The 22,358-nt window shown below is 45.8% G+C and overlaps 1 protein-coding gene across 5 annotated transcripts in view; it reads left to right on the forward strand.

Moving 5' to 3' along the window:
* Nucleotides 1-22,358, forward strand: part of SESTD1 (SEC14 and spectrin domain containing 1) — a 1,198,983-nt gene that overhangs the window by 805,081 nt on the left and 371,544 nt on the right. For all 5 annotated transcript variants that reach the window (XM_069616097.1, XM_069616095.1, XM_069616099.1 and 2 more), the window contains one exon: nucleotides 20,588-20,702. In XM_069616097.1, the coding sequence (XP_069472198.1) occupies nucleotides 20,588-20,702 (115 nt within the window). The remainder of the gene's footprint in view (nucleotides 1-20,587; nucleotides 20,703-22,358) is intronic.

Raw genomic sequence — 22,358 nt, forward strand, 5'->3', positions numbered from 1 at the left:
TATAAGGCTATAAAGTATCCTATCCGCCCTTCACTTTAAGTTCTGTTGCGCAGCTTTAAAAATACAAGAAATTCACTAAGGGAGATCTAGTCTCCCAGTACTGATAGTTAGGGGCTTACCAGTTTCCCCATAAGAGGGAGCAAAAAGCAAAAAAAGTGATGCTGTGGGCTTTTTACATGCCTCCTGTCGGGTACTCGGCTAATAATCTCAAATAGAAAGGGTGTCCCATAGAAATCTCTGGGAGGAAAGCAGTAAAAAGAACATCTTTCCTATCATAGGGCATCGAAGCAATGCCAGAAAGGGGGGTACAGTGAAGGATTTAACAGAAACTAATGTCCAAAATGGTCTCCTTCATGCAACAAAATTGCAACAACATGAAAGATCAGGAAAATGACAAGTAGATTGTCACAAGATCAGCCATTAAGAAAGAAAGAAAGCAAGTTCACAGGCCCAGCTGGACATACAGGTTGAGCCATGTTCAAATCGTGAGTACCATGATGGCAGGGAATACCAGGACTAAATAGACTGAGATGAATGTCATTGTGTCACCAGATAAGGCGGACACCCCCAGGTTCATCCTCCCCCGCTAAGGATAATTTCCAGTTTACAGATCAGCTAGGCCTTGCTGCAGAAGGCTTTGGTATCTTCACCCGGGAACCAGATGAGGATGTTGATTTCACTGAGGAATCTTGAAAGAAAAGAAACAGATTCCGCACTGTATTCGACTATTTGCCTCATTTAAAAGAAAATTCATGCCTTCAAGGATTACACCAATCACAACGAAAGCTGTAAAGAGAAGATAAGACATGTAAACTCTCCACAACAGACACAATATACATTAGGGTCCTGTTGGCGCTTGACTATATAGTAGTAAACCATGCTCGAAAAAAAACAGCAAATGTCCCCATGGCATTACAGAATATACCCCGGATGGGGAAGGCAAATGCTGAGTTTGGCCAGCTTGTTCCTATAACATTGGGGTGATCTTCGGGTTTCTCACAAAGGATTACAGTTTTGAGGGGATGTATAAAGACATCTGCATAGTCTGACTATTGCATCACATACTTTCTTCTTCTCTTGGTAATTTCTGGCATGCGTCGTGTAGGGCATACTTAATGTCTTATATTGTTCTGAGAAATAATACTTCCTCTTCCAAATGGTTTTAAAGTATTTAGTAGGTTTTGACACAAATAATCCCCAAACCCTTGACCCTGTGCAGCTTGGATTAAACTGTGTGGTTCTCTGTTCTTGCACTTAAAACCTTTGAGCCAATGCTGTCCAAAGACTAGTTACAGCTGTGTTAGATATGATTTTCATATCAATTATCCTGACCTGCGTCAACCCCAGAACGTTTTGCTTCGACTAGGTAACTATTTTACCTTGTCCCTGGGTGAAGGGAAATCGTTTTTCCCTCTCACCTAGTCTTTTACTCTTTCTATGGGTGACCTTTCTATGTCTCTCCATAGTGTATGGTTGAAGTTATAAGTCTCCTACAACTTTTGGGCTTAGGCTAGGTTGCCCCTATGGGCTTCCCTGTTAATTTTTCATTCATGTGCTTTGGTGAACTACAGTTCCCAAGTAGTAAAGAGGGATTTCATCCCCCTTTACATTTTATATACTGAGCCAGCATACCCCACCTAATGTGGAGTGCTGGGGGCATACAATGTATTCCCTTTCTTGCTTACCTGTTAACATTTTGTTACGACTGCGAGTTTCCTTGAACGGCCGGAGGCAGTGTAACTACTTTTCTGACTTTTTAGTCTTCATTACTCGCAGGCTGTTAATTCAGCCTCGGTAATGCACAGAAGGATGACCATTTTGCTAAAATGGTGGGCGTTTCTTTTTTCGCCATTGCTTGTGTGCTTGCGGTTTCTGAGGTCTTTCCATGGCATTCTAGGCGGGAACGACCTCAGTGGCTGTTTTGTCTTCGGTGGGAATCCTGTGGATTCACCGCCAAGGCTCCACAGTGTCTGGAAAGGCAGAAAGCGTGGGAGGAGTCCAAAACTCTGCAGCCCCTTGACTTTCATCTTGCCTGAAAGGAATACATTCAGTCGGGGGCTGGCTATCCTGATTGTACCACCAGACTGACCCTTGCGGCAAAATGCAGGGAGAAAATGGAGAGGTTGTGCTGTAGTTCCTGATAAAAACTCTGAACCTGGAAGCTGCTGACAAGTTGGCCACTGGAGCTGAAACCGAAGCAGAAGATAAAGAAATGACGACCGTAGCGATATACAGCGACTGGTGAGGCTGCTGTGTAACCAGAGCCTGCTGTTACCCTTCCTTCCAATCGACCTGGGGATCCCGAAAAGGAAGACCCCGACCCAGAGCCTGTGTGATCCACTAGACTCAAGAAGACCTGCATTTTGAGCCATCCTGCATCGTGCTGTGACCTTGAGGGGCTGCAATACCCCAATACCCTGGGACATCAAGCCATTGTGTTGTGCATGGTCTTCTGAATCGTCCTGAGACTTTGGTGGCATCCTGCTGGAACTCCAGAGTCATGAATCGAGTCCGAAAGTCCCCTCACCTGAGTGCTGGACCTTACAAATGATGAGAATTCAATCAGCGATATTCAGTCATCAGGCTCCTGGCAAGGGAGCCAACACTACAGGGCCGCATCCAGCCAGGAAGAAACTCTTGCATGGAGCCTTCCCCGTTGTTCGCTGCTGCAGACGCCCTTCCTATTTATTTATTTTATTTTTTGCATTTGTATAGCGCGCAAGCCCTCAGCCATCAGGGCACTGTGGTGAACAGGTTACAAGAGGTTGCATTGGGCTCAGAAGGCGGTTACACGTTGCATTGGAGCATTGATTACATAGTTGCATATGGTCAGGGTCCAGTATTAGCAGTAGGGACATATTGCAGAGGGGCTAATTGAAAAGCCAGGTTTTGAGACCTTTACGGAAGGCCCAGTATGTGCCATCTGATCTGAGATTGAGTGGAAGGGAGCTCCATTGCTTAGCTACAATGACGGGGAAGCTTGAGCCACCTGCTTTGGCTCGTTTGAAGGTGGGTTTCACAAGCCTTTGTGCATAGGGTGTTCTGACGGGCCTGGTTGATTGCGGTTTGGAAAATCTTTGGGACCGATATGGTGGTGCTGACTTGGAAATGCATCTATGTGTAATGGTTAAGGTCTTGAAGATAATTCTTTCCCGGTTGGGCAGCCAGTGTTCCTTCCTACTGGCATCTGATGTGTTCGGTTTTGGGAATGTTGAGTGCAGCTCTCATAAGGTATTTTATTGTAGGACTTAGTTTTTTCAGATTGTGGGATCAGGTGCCGGAGAATAGAATATTACTGTAATCTAGTCTAGCGCCTATCACAGCGCAAGTGATCGTTGGGCAGCTATCTGGCGAAAGGAAGGTTCTTGCGGCATTGAGTTTTGTGGTTAATGCAGCTGAGGAGGCGATGTCGTTGACTTGTCGGGTGAGTGTAAGCGATGCATCCAGATAGACTTCCTGAGTTTTTACTTTGGATGAGATTGGGATAGGGATGCCATCGATAATGAAGGTAGTGTAATCTGTCTTCAGTTGTTCAGAGCTGTTGGGTATCTTATGATGAGAAGTTCTGAAGTTATGTGCGACCATCGTTCAAACAGAGGCCGTGGGTAGCGGTTGCGTGTCAGCATCTTCCGAATAGGTGCCGGTGAGGGGCAGGAGAATTTGTGTATCATCTGCATAATTTGTATATGCAATGCCAATGGAGTCAAGGAGGTCAAAGAGGGGCTTTGTGAATATGTTAGAGTGTGAGTAAGAGACATGAGCCTTGGGGGACTCCACAGCTGATAGGAGAGGGTGTGGTGCTGGCATTCTCAGAGAAGACTTAATTTTCCTACTTTCTAGGAAGGAGGCTATCCATGCCGTCGCTTCTGATGAGAAGGAAGCTGCTTGGGTAAGGTGTCGGCAGAGTATGGTGTGGTCAACTAAATCGAACTCTGCAGACATGTCTAGTAGCAAAAGGGCAAGTTTACCTTTGTCCCTGATGTCCATCTCATTTTTTAAATCATTTTTTAAATGAATCAGGGCAGATTCAGTACCATGCCTGGGGCGGAAACCGTATTGGCAGATTCTGAATATGTGATTATTTTTCAAATGTTGCTGTATTTGGACGTATGCAGCTCTGTCAAGTATTTTTAACAGGAAGGGTATGGTCATGATGGGGCGGTAGTTATTGGATGTTGGATCAAGGGTTGTTATTTTTAGAAGCGGTAAGACCCATGCTTATTTGAGGCTAGCGCATACCACACATGAGGTAAATGATGAATTTATGACTGCTGTGATAAACGGGCCCAACGTTTCAGCGCAGTCTTTGATCAAGGGGGCTGGGCATATATTGCCTTTGCATTTAGAGGGCTTGAAGCTTCTCATGATGTTTAGGGTGTCTTGGTCGCAGATGGTATTGAATTTGAATAGTGGTGGGGTGTTGGGCCGATGTTGGTCCAGGTGGGTTGTTTGGAGTTGTTGTTCAGGAAATTTCGTTTGGTGATGATTTTGTTTTGGAGTACGCTGATTTTATTTAACATAGCGGCCTGGATGCTGTCGCACCATGCGTGATCTTTGGATAGTGGAGCTGGCGGGAGACTGGGACCTCCAGTTCCTTGAGAATGGAGAAAAGTTCTGATGTTGGAGGTTGCATTGACAATTTTGAAATTAAACTTATTGGCTTTTGCTTGAATAATAGCATTTTTATATTGTTTGGACACAATCAAGAATTCTTGTTTGAGAGTGTCAGAAGGCAGGTTCCTCCAGGAGGTTTCAGATTCTCTTTTCTGCTCTGAGTTCAGCAAGGTCTTGGGTAAACCAGGAATTGGAGTGTGCTAGAAGTTTGGCTTTCTTAGGAGCTAATGGGGCTATCGTTTTCGATAGCTATAGTTGTGGTATATAGGTCTAACAAATAGTTTGGGTCGAGGTTGGTAAGGATAACTGGGTTGAGGTATTCTAGATGAGGCAGGAAGTTTTTTTGGTGAGCTTACGTGCACTACGGGCAAGGGGAGGGCTCATTGTGGTGGTGAGAGTCTTGGTTTGTCGACTGAGGGGTATGGTGAACTCGATGATATGGTGGTCTGACCATGGGTGTTTGATGTGATGGCGATTTTGCAATTAAGGTCAGCTATCCAGTCTAAGGAGCGTCCTTTGTGTGTGGGACTGTGGATGGAGTGACTTCAGCAGACTGCGGATAAGAGTTTGCGAGAGAGGTGGCTGGTATGTCATTGGGGTCACTAAGGCCTAGGTTAATGTCGCTGAAGAGGAGGATTTGTGAGGTTGGTTTGGTGTTTTCTTGTAGGATTTGAAGGTCTACTTCGAAGGTGAGGATGGGGCCCAAGCGGCCAGTAGACTAGATGGGCAGTGATTGTGTTGAATGGAGATATGGGCATTTTTAGTGATCACAGTTATTGTTGTTGGGGGTGTTGGTTTGTCTGATGCAAAGGCGGTCTTTGCTGATGATGGCTACCCCACCTCCTTTGAAGTTGAGTCTATCACTCCGTGGATGGTGTATCTTGGTGGTATGGCGAGGTAGAGAGCTGGTCCTGCAGCGGCGTGAAGACAAGTTTCTGTGATTGCTAGTGCATCAAGGTTATTGGTTGTTAGGAGGTTGAGGATGTCTAGGGCATGGGCTGGCAGGGATTGGGCGTTGATGAGGGCTAGTTTGAGCGAAAGGCTCTTGCGGGGAGCTGATACTACTGTTGTTGGTGGCAGGGAGTGGGTGGGGAGGCGGGGTTTGTCCATGCTGGATGGGGGCGCACTGGCTGTAGGTGTACAGATAGACTGAGAGGACATGCCGGCATTGTCAAAGGGAACATTGTCAGAGGGAACACGAGAAACTGGCAGAATTATGGTGGTGGCAATGGTTCGGGTACAGCTAGGGCGACGGGCATTGGCATTGAGCAAGCCTTTTGATTGTTGTGATGTCGCTAGCATTGGTCAGGGTACAGGCTTTGGTCAGGTGGGCATTGGTGTTAGTTGCAGGAGGCATATGTGCATTGGGGTTGGGCATACCCCAATTATAGTGGGCAAACAGACATTTTCCGTATTTTCAGTGGGCCGGGGTAGACTAGGGGTCTGGCATGAAGGTTGTGTGCGTGTCAAGGGCAGGTTGCTTATATTTGTAATAAATTGTGAGGGTTGCATGAGGTGTGGTGAGAGCCTGGAGCCCATTCTGAGGTTGCTTGAATGCCTAGATATCGGGTGGCTGATGAAAGGGCTGCGCACAGAGAGGCGTTGTTTTAGATGCGTGCAGCCAAGTTGGGTTCTTCATGCAGTTCTGAGATTGCGTGATAGCGTGGATGCCAGGCGGCTGATGTAGGGGCTGCGGGTAGAGCGGCGCTGTTTCATGCAGTCTAGTAGGGTTCCAGGTGAAATTCTGAGATTGCGTGATTGCATCAATATCGGACGGCTGAGGTTGTGGCTGCGGGCAGAGAGGCTTTGTGTTCATTGCTTGCAGCCTAGTGGTGATCTAGAGCAAATTCAAAAATGTCATAGTTGCGTGGGACGACTAAAGACTGGGCTGAAAGCCAGGAAGCTTGTGGTACTCGGCGGAGGCCAGCAGAGATTGGCGGGGCTAGCGGTGGGTGTGCTGGGTGACTGTTTGGGATGGTCGGGGCGTAGGGGGAAAACTCTTGGGATAGTAAGTAGCGCAGGAAGGCGGTAGGGGGGGTGGAACGTGGGGACAATGTGGTTGCCATCCTAAGACAAAGAGTGCAATTTGCTACTTTCCTGCTGAAGCAGGCGCACGTACCGTGTGAGTCCGGTGGGCGGATGAGAGGCGGCCATCTTAACCAGCTGGAGTGACAAGCGTGGCGGCTCCAACCTGCGGCACCTTACACCTGCAGAGCACAACACTGCACCCTTGACCTGCGCAGGCGTTGCCGCAGAGGGTTGGGTCCGTGGATTTTATCATACGTGAAGATGGAAGAAAGGCTTTGAACGTGGATTCAAGTGTCATGTAGAACAAAGTGTTGGGCAACATGCTCTGCGGACCTGCAGAGCACAACACTGAGCCTTTGGCTTGCCTGCAGGCTTTGCCGCAGAGAGTCGGGTGCGTGGATTTTATCGTACTTGAAGGTGGAAGAAAGGCGTTGAACGTGGTGTCAAGCGTTGTGTAGAACGAAGCATCGGGCAGTGTGCTCTGCGGAGCACAACACTGTGCGCTTGGCTTGTGCAGGCTTTGCCGCAGTGGGTCGGGAGTGTGGATTTGTATTGTACGTGAAGGCGGAAGAAAGGCTTCAAGCGTTGTGCAGAACGAAGCGTTGGGTAGCGGCCTGCGGAGCACATACTGCACCCTTGGCCTGCGCTGGCTTTGTCGCAGAGGGTTGGGTGCATGGATTTGTCGTACGTGAAGGTGGAAGAAAGGCATCGAACGTGACGTCGAGCGTCGTGTAGAACGGAGCGTCGGGCACTGTGCTTTGCAGATCTGTGGAGCACAACACTGCGCCCTTGGCCTGCGTGGGCTTTGCCGCAGAGGGTCGGGTGCGTGGATTTTATCGTACGTTAAGGCAGAAGAAAGGCGTTGAACGTGGCATCAAGCCTCATGTAGAACGAAGCCTTGGGCAGCGTGCTCTGCGGACCTGCGAGTGCAACACTGCGATCTTGGCCTGCCCTTCTTGTCATGTCTTCGGTCTTCATGACAAGGAATTCCTGAAGTCTGCCCTGTTGCAACCTCCTCTTCTGTGCTGAGTAAACCATGGGAAGATCATCTTGCTTTGGAGCTTTCCCTATGATCCCTGCTGCAAAAGTCCTTCCAGTGTCCTGTCTTCATGGTAAAGGAATTCAATGACTGGGTTTTTGGCTGCCGATCCTGATGCCTTCTTGCTGGAACTCTTCTTCCATGCTAAAGTACTGTGTTGGCTGGGGTATTTTCTTACCTTAAGCCTGTGTAATTTCTGTATAGCTTTGGAGTTTTCTTGAGATTGGCAGTCCTCTCATCCAGGTCCCCCAGGTCCACTGCTGGAATCCTCCTAGGGTGTCTTCCCAGAGGTCCCTGTCCCTAACTAACTTTAAAGTGAACTACTTACTTGTTGAACAGTCTTCCATGGGATCTCTGACTTTTGCCTGCAACAGAACCCTATCTCGCCCTGCCTACAGCTGGCTCCTAGACCACCAGGGTCCCTCTTCTGCCTCTGAGTGAACTCATGCAATAGAATAGGGAAGGACTGGATAAGTAAAGGATTCTGTCTTGAAAAGTATAACTTTTGAAAGGGTTGGTTGATAACTGTCACTCTAAGAGTGAGCAGTTGCAAAAGTTCTTACTTACCGTAGATATGTTCTACCATTCCGTAAAGTGTTTATATATAAGGTTATTTTACTCACTTGTGAATTGGTTGTGCCTCTTCCCCAAAGGTAATGCTGTTGGTTTCACTTTACTATTCCTGTTGGGATATACATGTATGAGTATCCCCAATTGTCCATAATAAGTGTGCTTTAGGTTATACTTACCTTTAAGTTGCTGGTAGAGCCTTCAAAAAGTATATGGGTTTTACTTACCTAGGGGTAGCTGTATGCCATCCTAAAATAAGTTAGTTATTGCGTACCTCAGTGTGTGTCCTACTGACCAGAAAAACAACTGTACTAGTATATTCTAAAATTAGGTTTTACCTGCCTAGAATTGCGCTGTGCCATTCTTAAAAAGTGTTCTTTGGGTGTAGCTGACCTTGGTCTGCTTGGTGCAATCCTAAATTAGTGTAAAGAGTTCTTGCTTATCTTAGACTGTGTGCACTGAGCTGAAACTGACAGGATGTACCACCCTTGTATTACTGAAATTAATCTAAAAGTAATTTGTGGTTTGACTCCCATGAATAGGCGTGTCCTATACTAAATGTGTATGAAAAGGTCTGATTTCCCTAGAATTAATAGGTATTCTGAAGAAAGTTTATGCTTTGGTCTGTGTACAAGCATTGTGTTGTGTTTTTGACTCTGACTAGTACTTACACCAAGACTTAACTTGGCCTACTTGTATCTATAATAAACCTTTATTCTTTGTAATACCTCTGGACTTCAGTGCTTCTATTGAATCCTTGGTATACTACAGGTTCAGTGTACTTTCCTACAGCCCTTACTTCCTCCTAAAATGAGCCTGGCTGCTCTGTCTATGCTACCATATGCTCAGGTGGTACAGCCTTATACTAAGAGTGGAGTTGTGTACTGTCTCTGTTTAAAGGTTTTACTAAGCCCTTAGTTGGACTTCAGAAACACTGTCCTAAAAGGCTGCTAGGATTATTAGTATGATTTCTATTGGGTTTTACAGAAGGACTTTATAGAGTTCAATATGAATCAGAATTTGTTCTGCTTTATTTGTTTGTTTTATTTTAGAACCCTTCTTCTAATGTAGGGAGGATGCTTTCCTTTTTGATGTTGGTAGATTTGCTAATCTTCAAAGAATACCTGGCAGACATGGATAGAACTACTGTATCCTCACTTAAAGTAGAGGTTCACTCAAAATATGTATTACTTTGAAGTATTGCGAAACAAAAACAAAGAAAATGTATATAACCCTTTGCAATGTGTTGAAATGTAAAATGAGCAACTTAATGTGCTCTAAAGTCCTGCTTTTCCTAAGTGTGCAGGCATCCATTTTCCATAGTGTATAGTGTGTCTTTCATTTAATACACTGTGTCCAATAATGGAGGACAAGCCCCCTACAATGAGCTAGAGGGAACGTGTGCTTGTTTATCGCTGACAGGGCAGTGAATTCCAACACACACACACACACTGAGGTTCGAAATTTACATGGACTGTGCAGTCCTTCGAAAGTAATGCTTATACAACAAACTCGCTTGTTCAGCACAATATACTTTCATTCTGCTACACACGGCTGTTTGTAGTGCTTTTATAACTTCCATAGGACAGCACAATCCTGTGAAAGTTCTTGCAAGGCAAACACACCCTATTTAGTTAAACAGGGCGTGATTGCCTTGTCCTTTGCAAGGGACCTGTGTAGTCTAGTGACATCAAACAAACTTTTATGCACCAGAGAAATAGAGGCCGGTATTCGAGCCAATGCTGCGCAGCTGTAAGTGCTATACCTTAACCACTAGACCACATGAGCTTTCGCAGGCGAAGGGGTGGTTTTGTGTGTGAGCCTGGATGTGAGGGCTGGCACTATCTGGTCCCAGTACACATCCTGTCGACTGAATGTTGCTGGGCAGATGGTGTGGCTGGTGGCTCGCCATATTTGGATAGCCAGTGCCAGTTTGAATGACGCAAATGCTTTCCATTGGTGGATTTGAGCAAGCTATCAGACCACATTCTGGATTTAAAAAGTTGACCCCCAAAGCCATTCGAGAGATCCTTGTTTGAGCCAGGTCCCCCAAGAAGCAGAGCAGCCAGTTGATGACCAAAGGATGTCCCCTTCAGCTGGACAGCATCAACTCCAGTGAAGTCCTTCTGAAGCCCTGCTCCTCTTCCTAACCTCAAGCAGACTCTCGTTGGTGCTTCGACCCCTGGACCGGTGGGAGCAAGTGTCTCGACACCTACTCAAGGATCCGTGCCTTCTAAGTCTTCAGAAGTGTCCCTGGACCACCCGGCGGATTGATCAGCTCTCCACTGGGTTACTCAGTGCAGCAGTCGCCATTCCGAGTGCATCCTTGTGTAACAAGGTGCCTGCTCCTGCATTTTCAGCCTTCTTGCGTCAAAAGAAGCTATACTGGGACTGCTCCTTAGTTCATCCATTGCCTCAGCAGGGGTCTCTCGAGAAATCGGAGTCAGGGGTGTAAGTTAAAATTCCTGTTTCTGTCCCCTCGCTTCACCTGCCCCCCAATGTCCTTGATGGGGTTACATGGGTGTAAAGTCCTGTCCCTAGAGCACTCTTTCCTGACTCTGGTTGGTAGAGGCTGGTTAAGGATCCCTTCCTAGAACTATTCTAGTGGCTGGGATTGAGTGAATTTACTTACAGAACTATAACGTTTTGGCTCTTTTAATCATAACGACTGGCAATGTAAATCTCTTAATAAACTTACCTGTGAAGTATAACTTTGGAACAAATGACTTTTGGGCACAAGGCCCCAAACCATCTAGGGTTGGATTTTATAAGATTTCGTGAAGCTGTTCATGATTATTCCAAAGTGACTTTTCTATTTCTATTGAAGGGTTAATTTGGAAATCCATCTTAACAGCATGCTTTCTAAAGCCCTTGATTTTTACGGATAATAAGCAAGTAGCATTGAGGTAGTTATTTGTGATTTCAAGGGACTCGGGCTTGCTGAATTTGCAAGTTGCTAGTTCTGTAGGCCCAGGAAACGTTTACTTAATTCCATGAAGATAAATTGGTGTTTCAACTCCATCCTTGTTTTCTGTCAAATGCTTTCCTGAGATTTTCTTTTTAACCATGCCATGAATGTGCTTTCCTATGATCTTTTCTGTCCCTCATCTAAAGCATCCAGTACCCTGAGTAAAGTAATAGTGAGAACATGCCACATGCGACCAGTCCATACCCTGGCACATAGGTAGCAAAGGTATGTCTGGATCAGTGGATTGTCTTGGTGTTAAGAAAGATTTTCTTTTGCCAACTTTCCCTCCATAGCTTCCTACGGCACCCCATTCTTTTTGTTCTCATTTTATCCTGGCCTGACTTTTTGGACGGGAAGTATGGCCTTTAATTTCACTTCCCATGTCTTTTGTTCACATGTTATTGGGGAAACTGGTCAGTACTTTAGACTATCAGTACTGGGAAACGGTGGTTTTCCCTTTTGATTTCTTGTATTTTTACAATTGCACACAGCACCTTATAGTGCAGTGCGTGGGGATACCTTTGCATCACCCGAGCGTTTTACACATAGAATTTTTGGTTACTTTTAAATGTGCTGTGAGGGGTCAGCAATGAGAGGCGCACAAAGTTGAAGTTTTTTCAATACTTGGTATGTTTGTTAAAATAAAAAGGGGTTTGGAACAAGGCCTATCTTGCCCAAACCAAAGAACAATGTCCCTTCCTATGGGAGCAAAATTAAATAAGTTCACTGTGTGTCCAATTGCATCTATCCCTCACACTAACATACAAACACAGGTATACCATCGTTTCTATCATCACTTCAATTCATTGTGCAACACATCACATATATACAGTTTCAACAAAACAACCCTTGTCTCCAAGTTCTGTTTTCCTTCCCCTGAATTGTTTCAGGAAAGGAAATTCCCAAGTACTCTGGTTCACCAAAGTTCCATTAGGAAATAATGAGTGTCTGTTCCCTGTATATTTTCCTCAAAATCACAGTACAAGATGTTCTCTTTACCAATAGGGTTGAAATATATGGAAAGACAGTTGTTTATACTTTGCAAAATGACTAAAGCAAATTTGTTCAGTTTCAAAAAGAGCAATCGTGATATACCAGCGTTATTTTCCAACAAACGTAACAATATTTCTGTTGCTTGTGTAATCTGCTTAGATCACATGCTATGCATAGGCTGACATCTTGAGGAAGCTGCAGAGTATTACAGTTGTTGTTTTCAAAATTTGAAAAGGGACGTTGACAGGGCGTGCCAGTAATACTATACCTACTGTGACGTCCACTGTACCCATGATCCCTCACGGGCCGAGGTCCCTCCGTTTGTTTTTATCCACCATCGTGAGCGGTCTCATTTAAGCAGATTGTATTTTCAGCTTACGTCATTGACTTATAAAATTTTTAATATTAGTTTACCTTTCTGTCCTTTATCAACGCCATGCCTCGACTCGGTGAAGACTTCAAGAAAGAACAGGACTGACCATTGAACGGAGATCTCGACGGAACCACCTGGCCTCAGAAGGCCCACCGGGCCTAGGCCTTACAGTAGGGAGAGTGGGGGGTTGTTCATAACAACATGCATTTTCCCACCCCTTCCCTGGGTCACCTGGCTGCCTACCCCCAATATGAAACGTACGCTATTTAAATTCTGCCCATCCTGCAATAAAAAGTACACGTGGGTCGACAAGCACATGGTGTGTAACCTTTCCTTGAATTGGGACTAAGACCAGGCTCATTGACGGGCCTGTAAACTACTCCGACCCAAGACCCTCAAAGATACAAGAACAAAACGTTGGGCCCATCACGCAGGCCGCCATGGACTTCGAAGGAGCTTCCAGCAACTACAAGAAGTAATACCTCTGTTACAACGGGGGGATTACATGGCAACATTGGACATGAAAGATGCTTATTTTCATATTTCAATGTTCCCAGCGAACAGAAAATTCTTGCGATTCAAAGTAGCAGACCAGCACTACCAGTTCAAAGTGCTGCCCTTGGGGATAGCCTCGGCTCCAAGGGTGTTCACCAAGGTACTGGCAGTGGTGGTGGCGCACCTTTGCAGGGAGGCAATCCCAGTGTACCCCTAGCTGGACGACTGGCTGATCACGGGAGAATCCTACCATCTTTGCAAGATAAACACGCAAAGAACCATAGACCTTCTCTTCCAATTGGGCTTCTCAATAAACGAGAAAATGTCAAGTCTGGTACCAAACTCATCAAAACAGTTCATAGGAGCTGTGTTAAATACAAAGACAGGCTTAGCCTTCCCAGCCATGGAAAGAGTACAAAACATGCTTCGGCAAATACCCCAATATCAAGCCGGTCTCCAGATAAGCGTACGCAAAGCTATGCGTCTGCTAGGCATGATGGCATTGTGCATTTACCTGGTCCCTCACGTGCGCATGCGACCAATGCAGGAAGGGTTGGCAAAACAGTGGACTCAGGCAAGTGGTCAGTGGGACGAGCTAGTGGTTGTTTCGCCTACACTGTTTCAAAACTTACGCTGGTGGTCAAGGGAAAATCTGCTCAAGGGAAAACCTTCCACTAACCTGGAAGCGCTAGCGGTCGTCGCAACAGACGCGTCCCTTTCCGGGTGGGGGGGGGGCACTACCTTCAGCACACGGCCTGTGGTCACAAGTTACTGCACATAACCACATCAACCTACTAGAGTTATTGGCGATCTTCAAACCACTGCAAGATTTTGAGAACCACCTAACAAACCATTCGGTACAAGTCCTGACAGACAGCACCACTGCAATGTTCTATGTCAACAGAGAGGTACTCACTCTCCAAATCTGTCCAAACTGGCTCAGAGAATATGGAGGTTGGCACTCAAACGAGGGATGTCCCTGTCCTCTAAGCATGTTCCAGGGGTACTCAACACTCTAGTGGACTCTCTCAGCAGAGATCCTCTGCCAGAAGAACACGAGTGGCAACTACACACGGACGTGGTAGACCACATCTTCGCTCTATAGGGCTAACTGTCTCTAGACTTGTTTGATACAAGAGAAAACAAGCAATGCCCAGCCTTCACGTCCAGGTTCCCCTAACCAGACTCCAGGGGGGACGCCCTTTGGATGAGCTGGTCAGGGAAATTTGCTTACGCCCCCCCCGACCCCACTAATTAGCAGAATAGTGAACAAGGTACACAGGGATCAGATGACACTCATCCTAGTTGCTCCTATGTGGGCGAGACAACAGTATTATCCACATCTGCGCAAGATGGCGATGTGCGATCTCATCAAGCTCCCGTACCAGGTCAACCTGTTGACTCAATTCGGGGGGGGGGACAACGATACACCCACAACCTCACTCTTTGAACTTGGCAGCATGGCTCCTGAAGTCAGAGTTCGGACACCTCAATCTTCCAGAGCGGTCTATGGATATCCTAAAAAAAGCACGGAAACCAAACACCAGACACTGTTATTTCCTCAAGTGGAAGAGATTCGTCATTTGGTTCCAATCTAAATAAATCAACCCAATAGAATGTCCTCCATCACACATTCTAACATACATGCTCCACTTGTTGGATTCAGGGTTGGTCTTAACTTCTTTAAAAGTCCACCTAGCAGCTTTATCAGCCTACACCACCTCTCAAAGTATAGTCTCATGGTGGAAAGTGCCAGTCATTAAAGCATTCATGGAGGAAGTAAAGAGACTACACCCTCCAATCTCTAATCCCCTGCTAGGCTGGGATCTTAATGTAGTGCTAGCAAAACTCATGGGCCCTCCCTTCGAGCTTTTGCATCAAGCTACTTTTAAACACATTACCTATAAAACTGACTTCTTAGTGTCTATTACTTCCATAAGAAGAGTCGGCGAACTCCAAGCCTTGTCAGTGCAGGTCCCTTTCTTTATCATCCATAAAGACAAATTGGTGTTATGGACTCACCCTAGGTTCTCCCCTAAATTCATTTACAAGTTCCACGTAAACCAATCAATTGAGCTTCAGGCCGCCTTTCAGAAGCCAACTAGCTCAGCTGAGGTCAAACTCCACACACTAGATGTGAGGAGGGCGGTTCTCTACTACGTAGATAAAACCAAACCGCTTAGGAGGACTGATCAACTGTTTGTCTCCATGGCTACAGGCAGACAAGGAGAGCACGTTTCCAAAAGAGCCATCTCCAGATGGATAGTCAAATGTATATAATTATGCTATTCATTATCAAACAAGACACTGCCTTCTACACCAAGAGCCCACCCCACACAGGGCACTGGGGCTACTTTGGCCTTTATTGCAAACGTCCCCTTAGACAGCATTTGCAAAGCAGCTACATGGAGCTCAGTTCACACATTCACTCAGCACTACTGCATTGACACACATTCCAAGACAGATACACAGGTGGGACAAGCGGTTCTAAAACATCAACTTGCTGCTACTCCTTCTCACAACCCACCACCTTCTCATAACACTGCTCGCTAATATATGCATAACATGTGGTCTAAGCATATTACACAAGCAACAGAAGGAATACATTAGTCACTGTAATCGTATTTCTGGTGCTTGTATCTGCTTAGATTCCCATGCGCCCACCCTTCCTCCCCTGAGAGAAGGTGCATAGATGTAATATGAGCTTCTACATATATCTGCTTGGATACAACTGTACTCACTTGACACTCTGGCTACGTCATGTCAGAAGAAAAACAATCTGAGGGACCTCGACATGTGAAGGATCATGGGTACAGTGGATGTCGCACTAGGGATAGTATTAGTGGCACGCCCTGTCGATGTCCCTTTTTGAATTTCGAAAACAACAACTGTAATACTCTGCAGCTTCTACTAGATGTCGGCCTATGCATAGCATGTGAATCTAAGCAGATACAAGCACCAGAAATACGATTAAGGTGAGTAATGTATTCCTTATTGACCCTTCCAGGTCCAACTTGGGTTATTCCAATCATCTATCTAACCTCTTGCCCTGGCTTTTCAACCAATACCTGACAACTCTTGTCCAATGCATTGCCATTTTCTGCTCAAATTTACTGTGCTACGCTGACTACACTCAACTCATTTTCAGGCTGCCCTCAGCCACCTCCTCTCTCATCTCTGATTGCCTAACTGCCATTCAAGAGTGGCGTGCCGCCAATGATCTTTGTCTGAATGCCAGCAAGACAGAGATCTTCCTCATAGGCACACCTTCACCATCCTTTCCCCTCACTCTCTGGCCGGCCTCCCTTGGCCCTCCTTCTACCCCCACCTGCCAGGATAAGAACCTCAGGGTCATCTTTGACTCCACACTTTCCTTCTCCGCCCACATCTCTGAGGTTTCTAAAAAGTCATACTTCCTACTGAACCTCCTCAGAGGTACTCTGCCTTTCCTCTCCTTCCCCCAGAAGCTCATGGTCTCCCAAGCTCTGGTTGGACTATTGTAACAACCTTTTTCTAAATCTACCTGCCTCTACTCTCGCGCTCTGCAGCTGGGTCCGAAATAATTTCAGCTATCCCTCCACAAATACCTCCCCTCTCGAGCTCTTTGCTCCTTTACCTTGAACTCCCTCCGGGTCAATCGTTTTTCAAAGAAAGGAGCTGGGGGTAGATCTGCCTTCGGCTGGGGCCCTCCCTGTGGAACAGCCTCCCTGCCACTCTGAAACTTGAGGAGAACCATCTCCGGTTCCGGAAGCACCTCAAGACCTTCCTCTTTGCTTCTGCCTTAGCTCCCCCTCCCCCGTGCTGACCTGTTCTGTCTTGGCACCATGCACCTGGCCACCCTCTGTCCTCCGGGTCCAGGTACCTGCTCACCCTGCCACCCTCCCGCACTGCCTCCAGGCCACCCCTTGCACTGGGGTCTGGATCTGTACCCATACAGTCCCCTATACCCCCTTTTTCTTCATGTACTTTCAGACCTACCCTGTCTGCTGCCTTAAACCCAGCACTTGCCAGTTGCTGGCTGCACTACCACTGTTTGTTGCCTTTATTATTTATCTGTTTCTCCTTTGCTCTGCACTTTCCACATCTCCCCCCCCCTTCCATGCACTTCCCCCTCCCCCTCTCCCATGCACTTGTGCGCTTTTTCTATGTCACTGGGCCTAGTAAAATCGTTGTTTTGTTCTGCCCTGTTCGCCTCTCTTGCCTTTTCGCACTCTGAAACACTTGTGTACGAGCGCAATAGAAATAAAATATCAATATCAATATCAATACCTCTTGGCCTACTCCCTTGCCAGGAAATGTCCAATTTCATAAAAGGATCAGTAGAACAACACTTCTTGATCTCCCTTTGGTTCCTATGAATCCCCTGGTGTACTTTACTGCCGGATATCTTTTCCCAAAGAAAGTTCAACAATATGCTTTGGATATTTTGAATTACTCTCCTGTCAAAAATATCCCCCTTTTGACTCAACAGATTCCCTGGTGTACTCTACTGCCGGCATTTTTTCAAAAACGTATCCATGTCTCTCAGCTCTTGACAATGCTAGTTTAAAATTCTCCCCAACCAACATCTCATGTCAGGAGAATTGCACAGTTATTGCCTCTTTATTTCTCTTTCAATGTCTTTTAGCTTAGTGCTGGTTCCAAGTGTTATCAATTGACCTCTCTTGCCAGTTACCATATCTGCCCACTTTCTTTCTCTTCACAATATCCTTTAAGTCGATATTTGAAACGTTCAATTTCATGTCCACGCACCCATCAGAATGCCCGGTGGTCACCAATACCAAATGACCAACTCACCGGTTGTGGTAATATCTGAGTTCTGCTTTGGATACCGCTTCGCATTAGCGCTGGGAACAACCTGCATGTGGTTGCCAGCACCTCTGCAGTCCCTGCCGGGAATCTGTTAGCCTTCCTCTGGCTTCCCGCCATTCCGGTACTTTGGAATGGAGAGAGGCATTTCTTCAGCACTGTGTCTCTTCACTCCGGTGCACTCCCGCACGTCTGGCCTTCTCAATGGCTATGCTTCCTGCTGTGCTCGCTCTGCAGTTCGACCTGGCTCCACCTTTTCTTTCTTGTTCCTTTTCCGGTTCCGCATGACTTCCTTCTCGTTCTCTCTCCTAGTCTTGCTCACAGGTGTTTCTCCCTTTTTAAAAGTCCTGCGCTGATCATTGAAGGGACAACAACTAGACCGCATTTTACCATTGGCCATGTTTGGAATCCTCATTAACTCTTTACTCCTCTTCTTCATCCCAGTACTTAGATCGTTTTGGGAGTTGAAGTCCCAAGGATGACCGTAGTATTCCAAGTCTTGGTGCTGTACATGTTTACCTACATCACAATCATCACCATTAGACTTTAAGACTTCACAAGAAAGAGATTTTGTATAATGGCAGTAGACCATTAGAAACTTTGGAATTCTAGTTTTGTCTTCATTATCAAGAGAAGAATACCATGTCTCTCTCGTCTGAGTCACCACCTCTCTCCGACAATTTTCTCTCCCCTCATGATCCTCCCTCTTGACACCACCCCAGGGCCAAGATCAGGTAGCAGCTGTATTTCCCTTGCCATGAGGGAAGATGCCACTACCAGAGAATTTGAGATGGCTCCACCGGATTCATCACTTTGCCTAAAGACAAGCAGGTGGCTTTTTCCCACTGTTATCCAATGGAGGGCAAAGGGTGGACGGGCACAGTGATAAGTCTTACCCACCCCCTGACTGATTTTCCCAGATTTCTTTGTGGATCGTCTGGGGGCTCGCCCCCCCCCATTCCCTTATTTGTTCCGGTGAGAGGTGCCCAGCATTTGCGGGTTTGACCATTCTTCACGTGCAAATGCAAGATGCAACCTGTGTCAACAAAGAAATTCACAGTCAAACAATGCAGGCCTCCTTAGGACACGTAACGGGATGGAGGAAATCGAGTTCCAGCGACGATCAACATTTGCAGGCGACGACTGGTGTCTTTCCATTTGCGGTAGCGAAAGCCACTCCAGGACAGGTTCCCTTGGAGATAGGAAACTGGAATCTGGGTAGAACTTGACTAGTGGCACAAGCTGATGGCCACCAAAGTTTCGGAACAGCAGTGCTTCTGGTGAGGTAACCCATGATGGAGCTGGTCAGTCCACCAGGCAGTCCAGGGACTCTACTGAAGGCTCTGAAGGGCTGGATCCTTGAAAAGGGGTACAGACTACTTTGTCCCACTAGTCCAAGGGCTGAAGCACAGCTCAGGGACTTCCATGATGAGGCATAGAAGCAGGGCTTCACTTGGCCAGAAACTGGAAGGGGATGCTCGGCAACTTCAGGATTCGCCTTCGGGTGTTCAATGGTCTGCTCTTCAAAGTATTCTTGGATGCAACATAGATCTCAAGAATAGCTTCAGACGTCCTCTTTTCTAAAGTCATTGTTGGAAACAAGTTCAAGCCCACCAGTGGTAAGGATCTGCACCATTCAAACAGCCTAGTAGTTGTTGATACACAGACAACTACTGTTTTTACATCTGCCACAGTAGCAGACTTTCTGGCACCAGTGATGTGGACTTGGGCTAGACCATTCCAGCCACCTTCCTGGGCCACACACACAGAATACCACTCCAATATGGCCATAAAACAAGCATAAATCTTATGGCACTAGCCATGTTTAGGTGCCATAAGTGGTAGATGTGAATGTGCACACCCAAGATAATGCAAAAGCTGGAAAAATGTAACTGCTGTCACCGGCTGGTCTTTCGGCACATATAAAAGCAACCAAAAAGCCCATGTGTAAAAAGGTAGGGTGATACAAACGTATCCCCATTGCATTACATTGTAAGATGCTGTGTGCAATATTAAAAATAAAAGAATTGAAAAGGGAAACCTCTTTCTAGTACTGACATTCTGAAGACCTGATCTGTTTCCCCATAACAAGTGTGCAGCAGGCAAGGGAAGTGAAGACTTAACTTCTAGTCAGGACAGGATCAAAAACAGAGCAAAAAGAATGGGGTTCCATAGGACACTAATGAGGGAATGTTGCAATACGAACATCTTTCCTAACAGTAACTCTGATACTCTTAGTCCTTCAGCTCAATTTAATTTCTCAACCCACCCACCATCTCTTCTACAGTTGGAGAAATGAAGCTGAGCAGATGCAGCAGATACAATGGGGTCTCTTTTTACTCTGCTGCGTTACATGCTCTCTGCATTAATCAGCAAATTGGACGTCTCGGGATGTGGCATGGATATGTCCAAAAGAGGTAAAAGGGTTGAATATCTATTAAAAAATATCACATTGATTATCATATTAACCTTTTGGAAATCCACTTTTTCTTTGGTGATGGCATTTTCATGTGTGTTGCTCAGTTTGTTGTGTTAAAAGCACTGCGTCAATAGCCCTGGTCTATAAAATGTGTTTCTTTAAGGATTGTTTTGGATCAAAAAGGACATTTGTCAGACATATGTTTGTATTTGTGATTGTTCTGTCTAATATCGCTCATATATTGCCCTTAAGAATTGTTCTAATTATTCATATTTTTAGATGTCGCAGCAGTTAGATGGTTTGCTAGGAATGCTGTGTGTTGATGTAGCTCCGACAGATGGATCAGCAATTCAACAGACATTAAAACTGCTTGAAGAAAAGTTAAAAAGTGTTGGTAAGCAGACATTTGAATGTGAAGTGAATTTGTAAATGGCGCTTGTTGACAGTCGAAATGAACACTGAAATATTTCTTTGGTCGTTGATTGGTCAATGGGGTATAAAAGCACACACATTTTAAAATATTCTAATTAAAAGTAGATCTGAGATTCGAGGTGAGCATGATTGTTTTTTCTCCCCTCATGGGCCTTTATTTTGTTTATAGTTTTGCTGAAAATAAATATTTTCTTTGAGCTTCAGTCCCCATTTTTCTTTTTTTAATTTGGAATATCTTCCCTGCAGAACAAAGGATGTATGCACCCTGCCATAGTAGCTTGATTTATTGTGTGACTCTGCTCTGGACCCAGACACCATTCTACATACCTGGAGGGATATACACATCATGCCGGCTTTTTTACCGAGAGCTTCTTGGGAAGAGCACAATTCTTTACTATTTGACTGTACCTCTGTTTTTCAGCTTCCTCCTTAACCTTCCTGCCTCCCTTTAGGACAGATGTTAAGATAATGTAAAACCTACTAGACCTCTATCGAATGATGACCTTCACATGCCCCATTTAAAATTATTGACATTTAGCCACTATATACATACTTGTAACCTTTGTTTCACACATGGCTCTCAAAACCATCTGCAACATTAAAATACCCCTTCACTCTTAATCCCCAGGGAGCTACAGGACTTTTTTTGTAAGAATTAGGAGGTTTGGATCATGCCTTCTTTAACTGGCTTTTTTGGTCCTGCTGATAAATTCTCTTCTCTGACACCAACCAGGTTAGAATATAGTCTCTCATTGGGATGGCACTTCATCTAATGTCCCTTGCACGTGGGGGTATCCAAAGGTGCCAGTGAAGGGTAAGAAAGGGGGTGCTTCTCAGGCACCAACAGGCCTACTATCTAGGATCTAGAAGTGTAGATGTGGTGTATAATCGGGTATTGTCCCAAAGCACTCAGTAAGTGTTATATTGATGTGGTTTCCACATCACCGCAGCAAGAGCGATTCCACCCAGGGTCATGTAGCCCTGATTACTGCGGGGGCTCTGCATACACAACCGCTTGCACCAGCTTACTGGACTCCTGCACAGTTTACACATTTGTCTTCTTTGTCCATCGGGATGGCAGGCGTTACACTTGACTGGCAGTCATATTGGGCCAAAGTGTGTGAAGCAACATAGATTGTATTAATTGAGCATACTACCCGATACCAAGGTATTAAGTGTGAATCCTATTTTGGGGTATTCTATGACCACTTTTAGGGCTCTTTAACTTAATGCTTTTTTCCCTTTACTTTTGTGGGTCATTATCTTTTTGGTGGCCAGAGGGATTTCTCCTATAGTTCTCGTGCCATTGCGGCCCATTTTACCATTCTCTCTCACCGCTCCCGGTTCCTCCTTGGCGAAATCTGAGGCAGGCTTGAGGGTTGAGGCCTTTGTTTCATTCCTGGATCTTGCTCAAGGTGCAAGCCTCTGTGCACCAGATCCTGTAACTCTTACCCAAGGAAAGAAGCCCTGCACTTGCTTGGTGGTTTTGTGCTGCTGGGGACATTTTCATTGAAACCACTGATGTGTGAGTACTTGCCTCTGTGTCCTGGGGCGGGCGATTATTTGTTATACTCGCCCTTAATGGTCCATCTGGCCTGGGTTTGACATTCCTTCAAGG

Source organism: Ambystoma mexicanum, chromosome 9 (assembly GCF_040938575.1).
Source record: "Ambystoma mexicanum isolate Mex_15411 chromosome 9, UKY_AmexF1_1, whole genome shotgun sequence".
Classification (NCBI taxonomy): Eukaryota; Metazoa; Chordata; class Amphibia; order Caudata; family Ambystomatidae; genus Ambystoma; species Ambystoma mexicanum.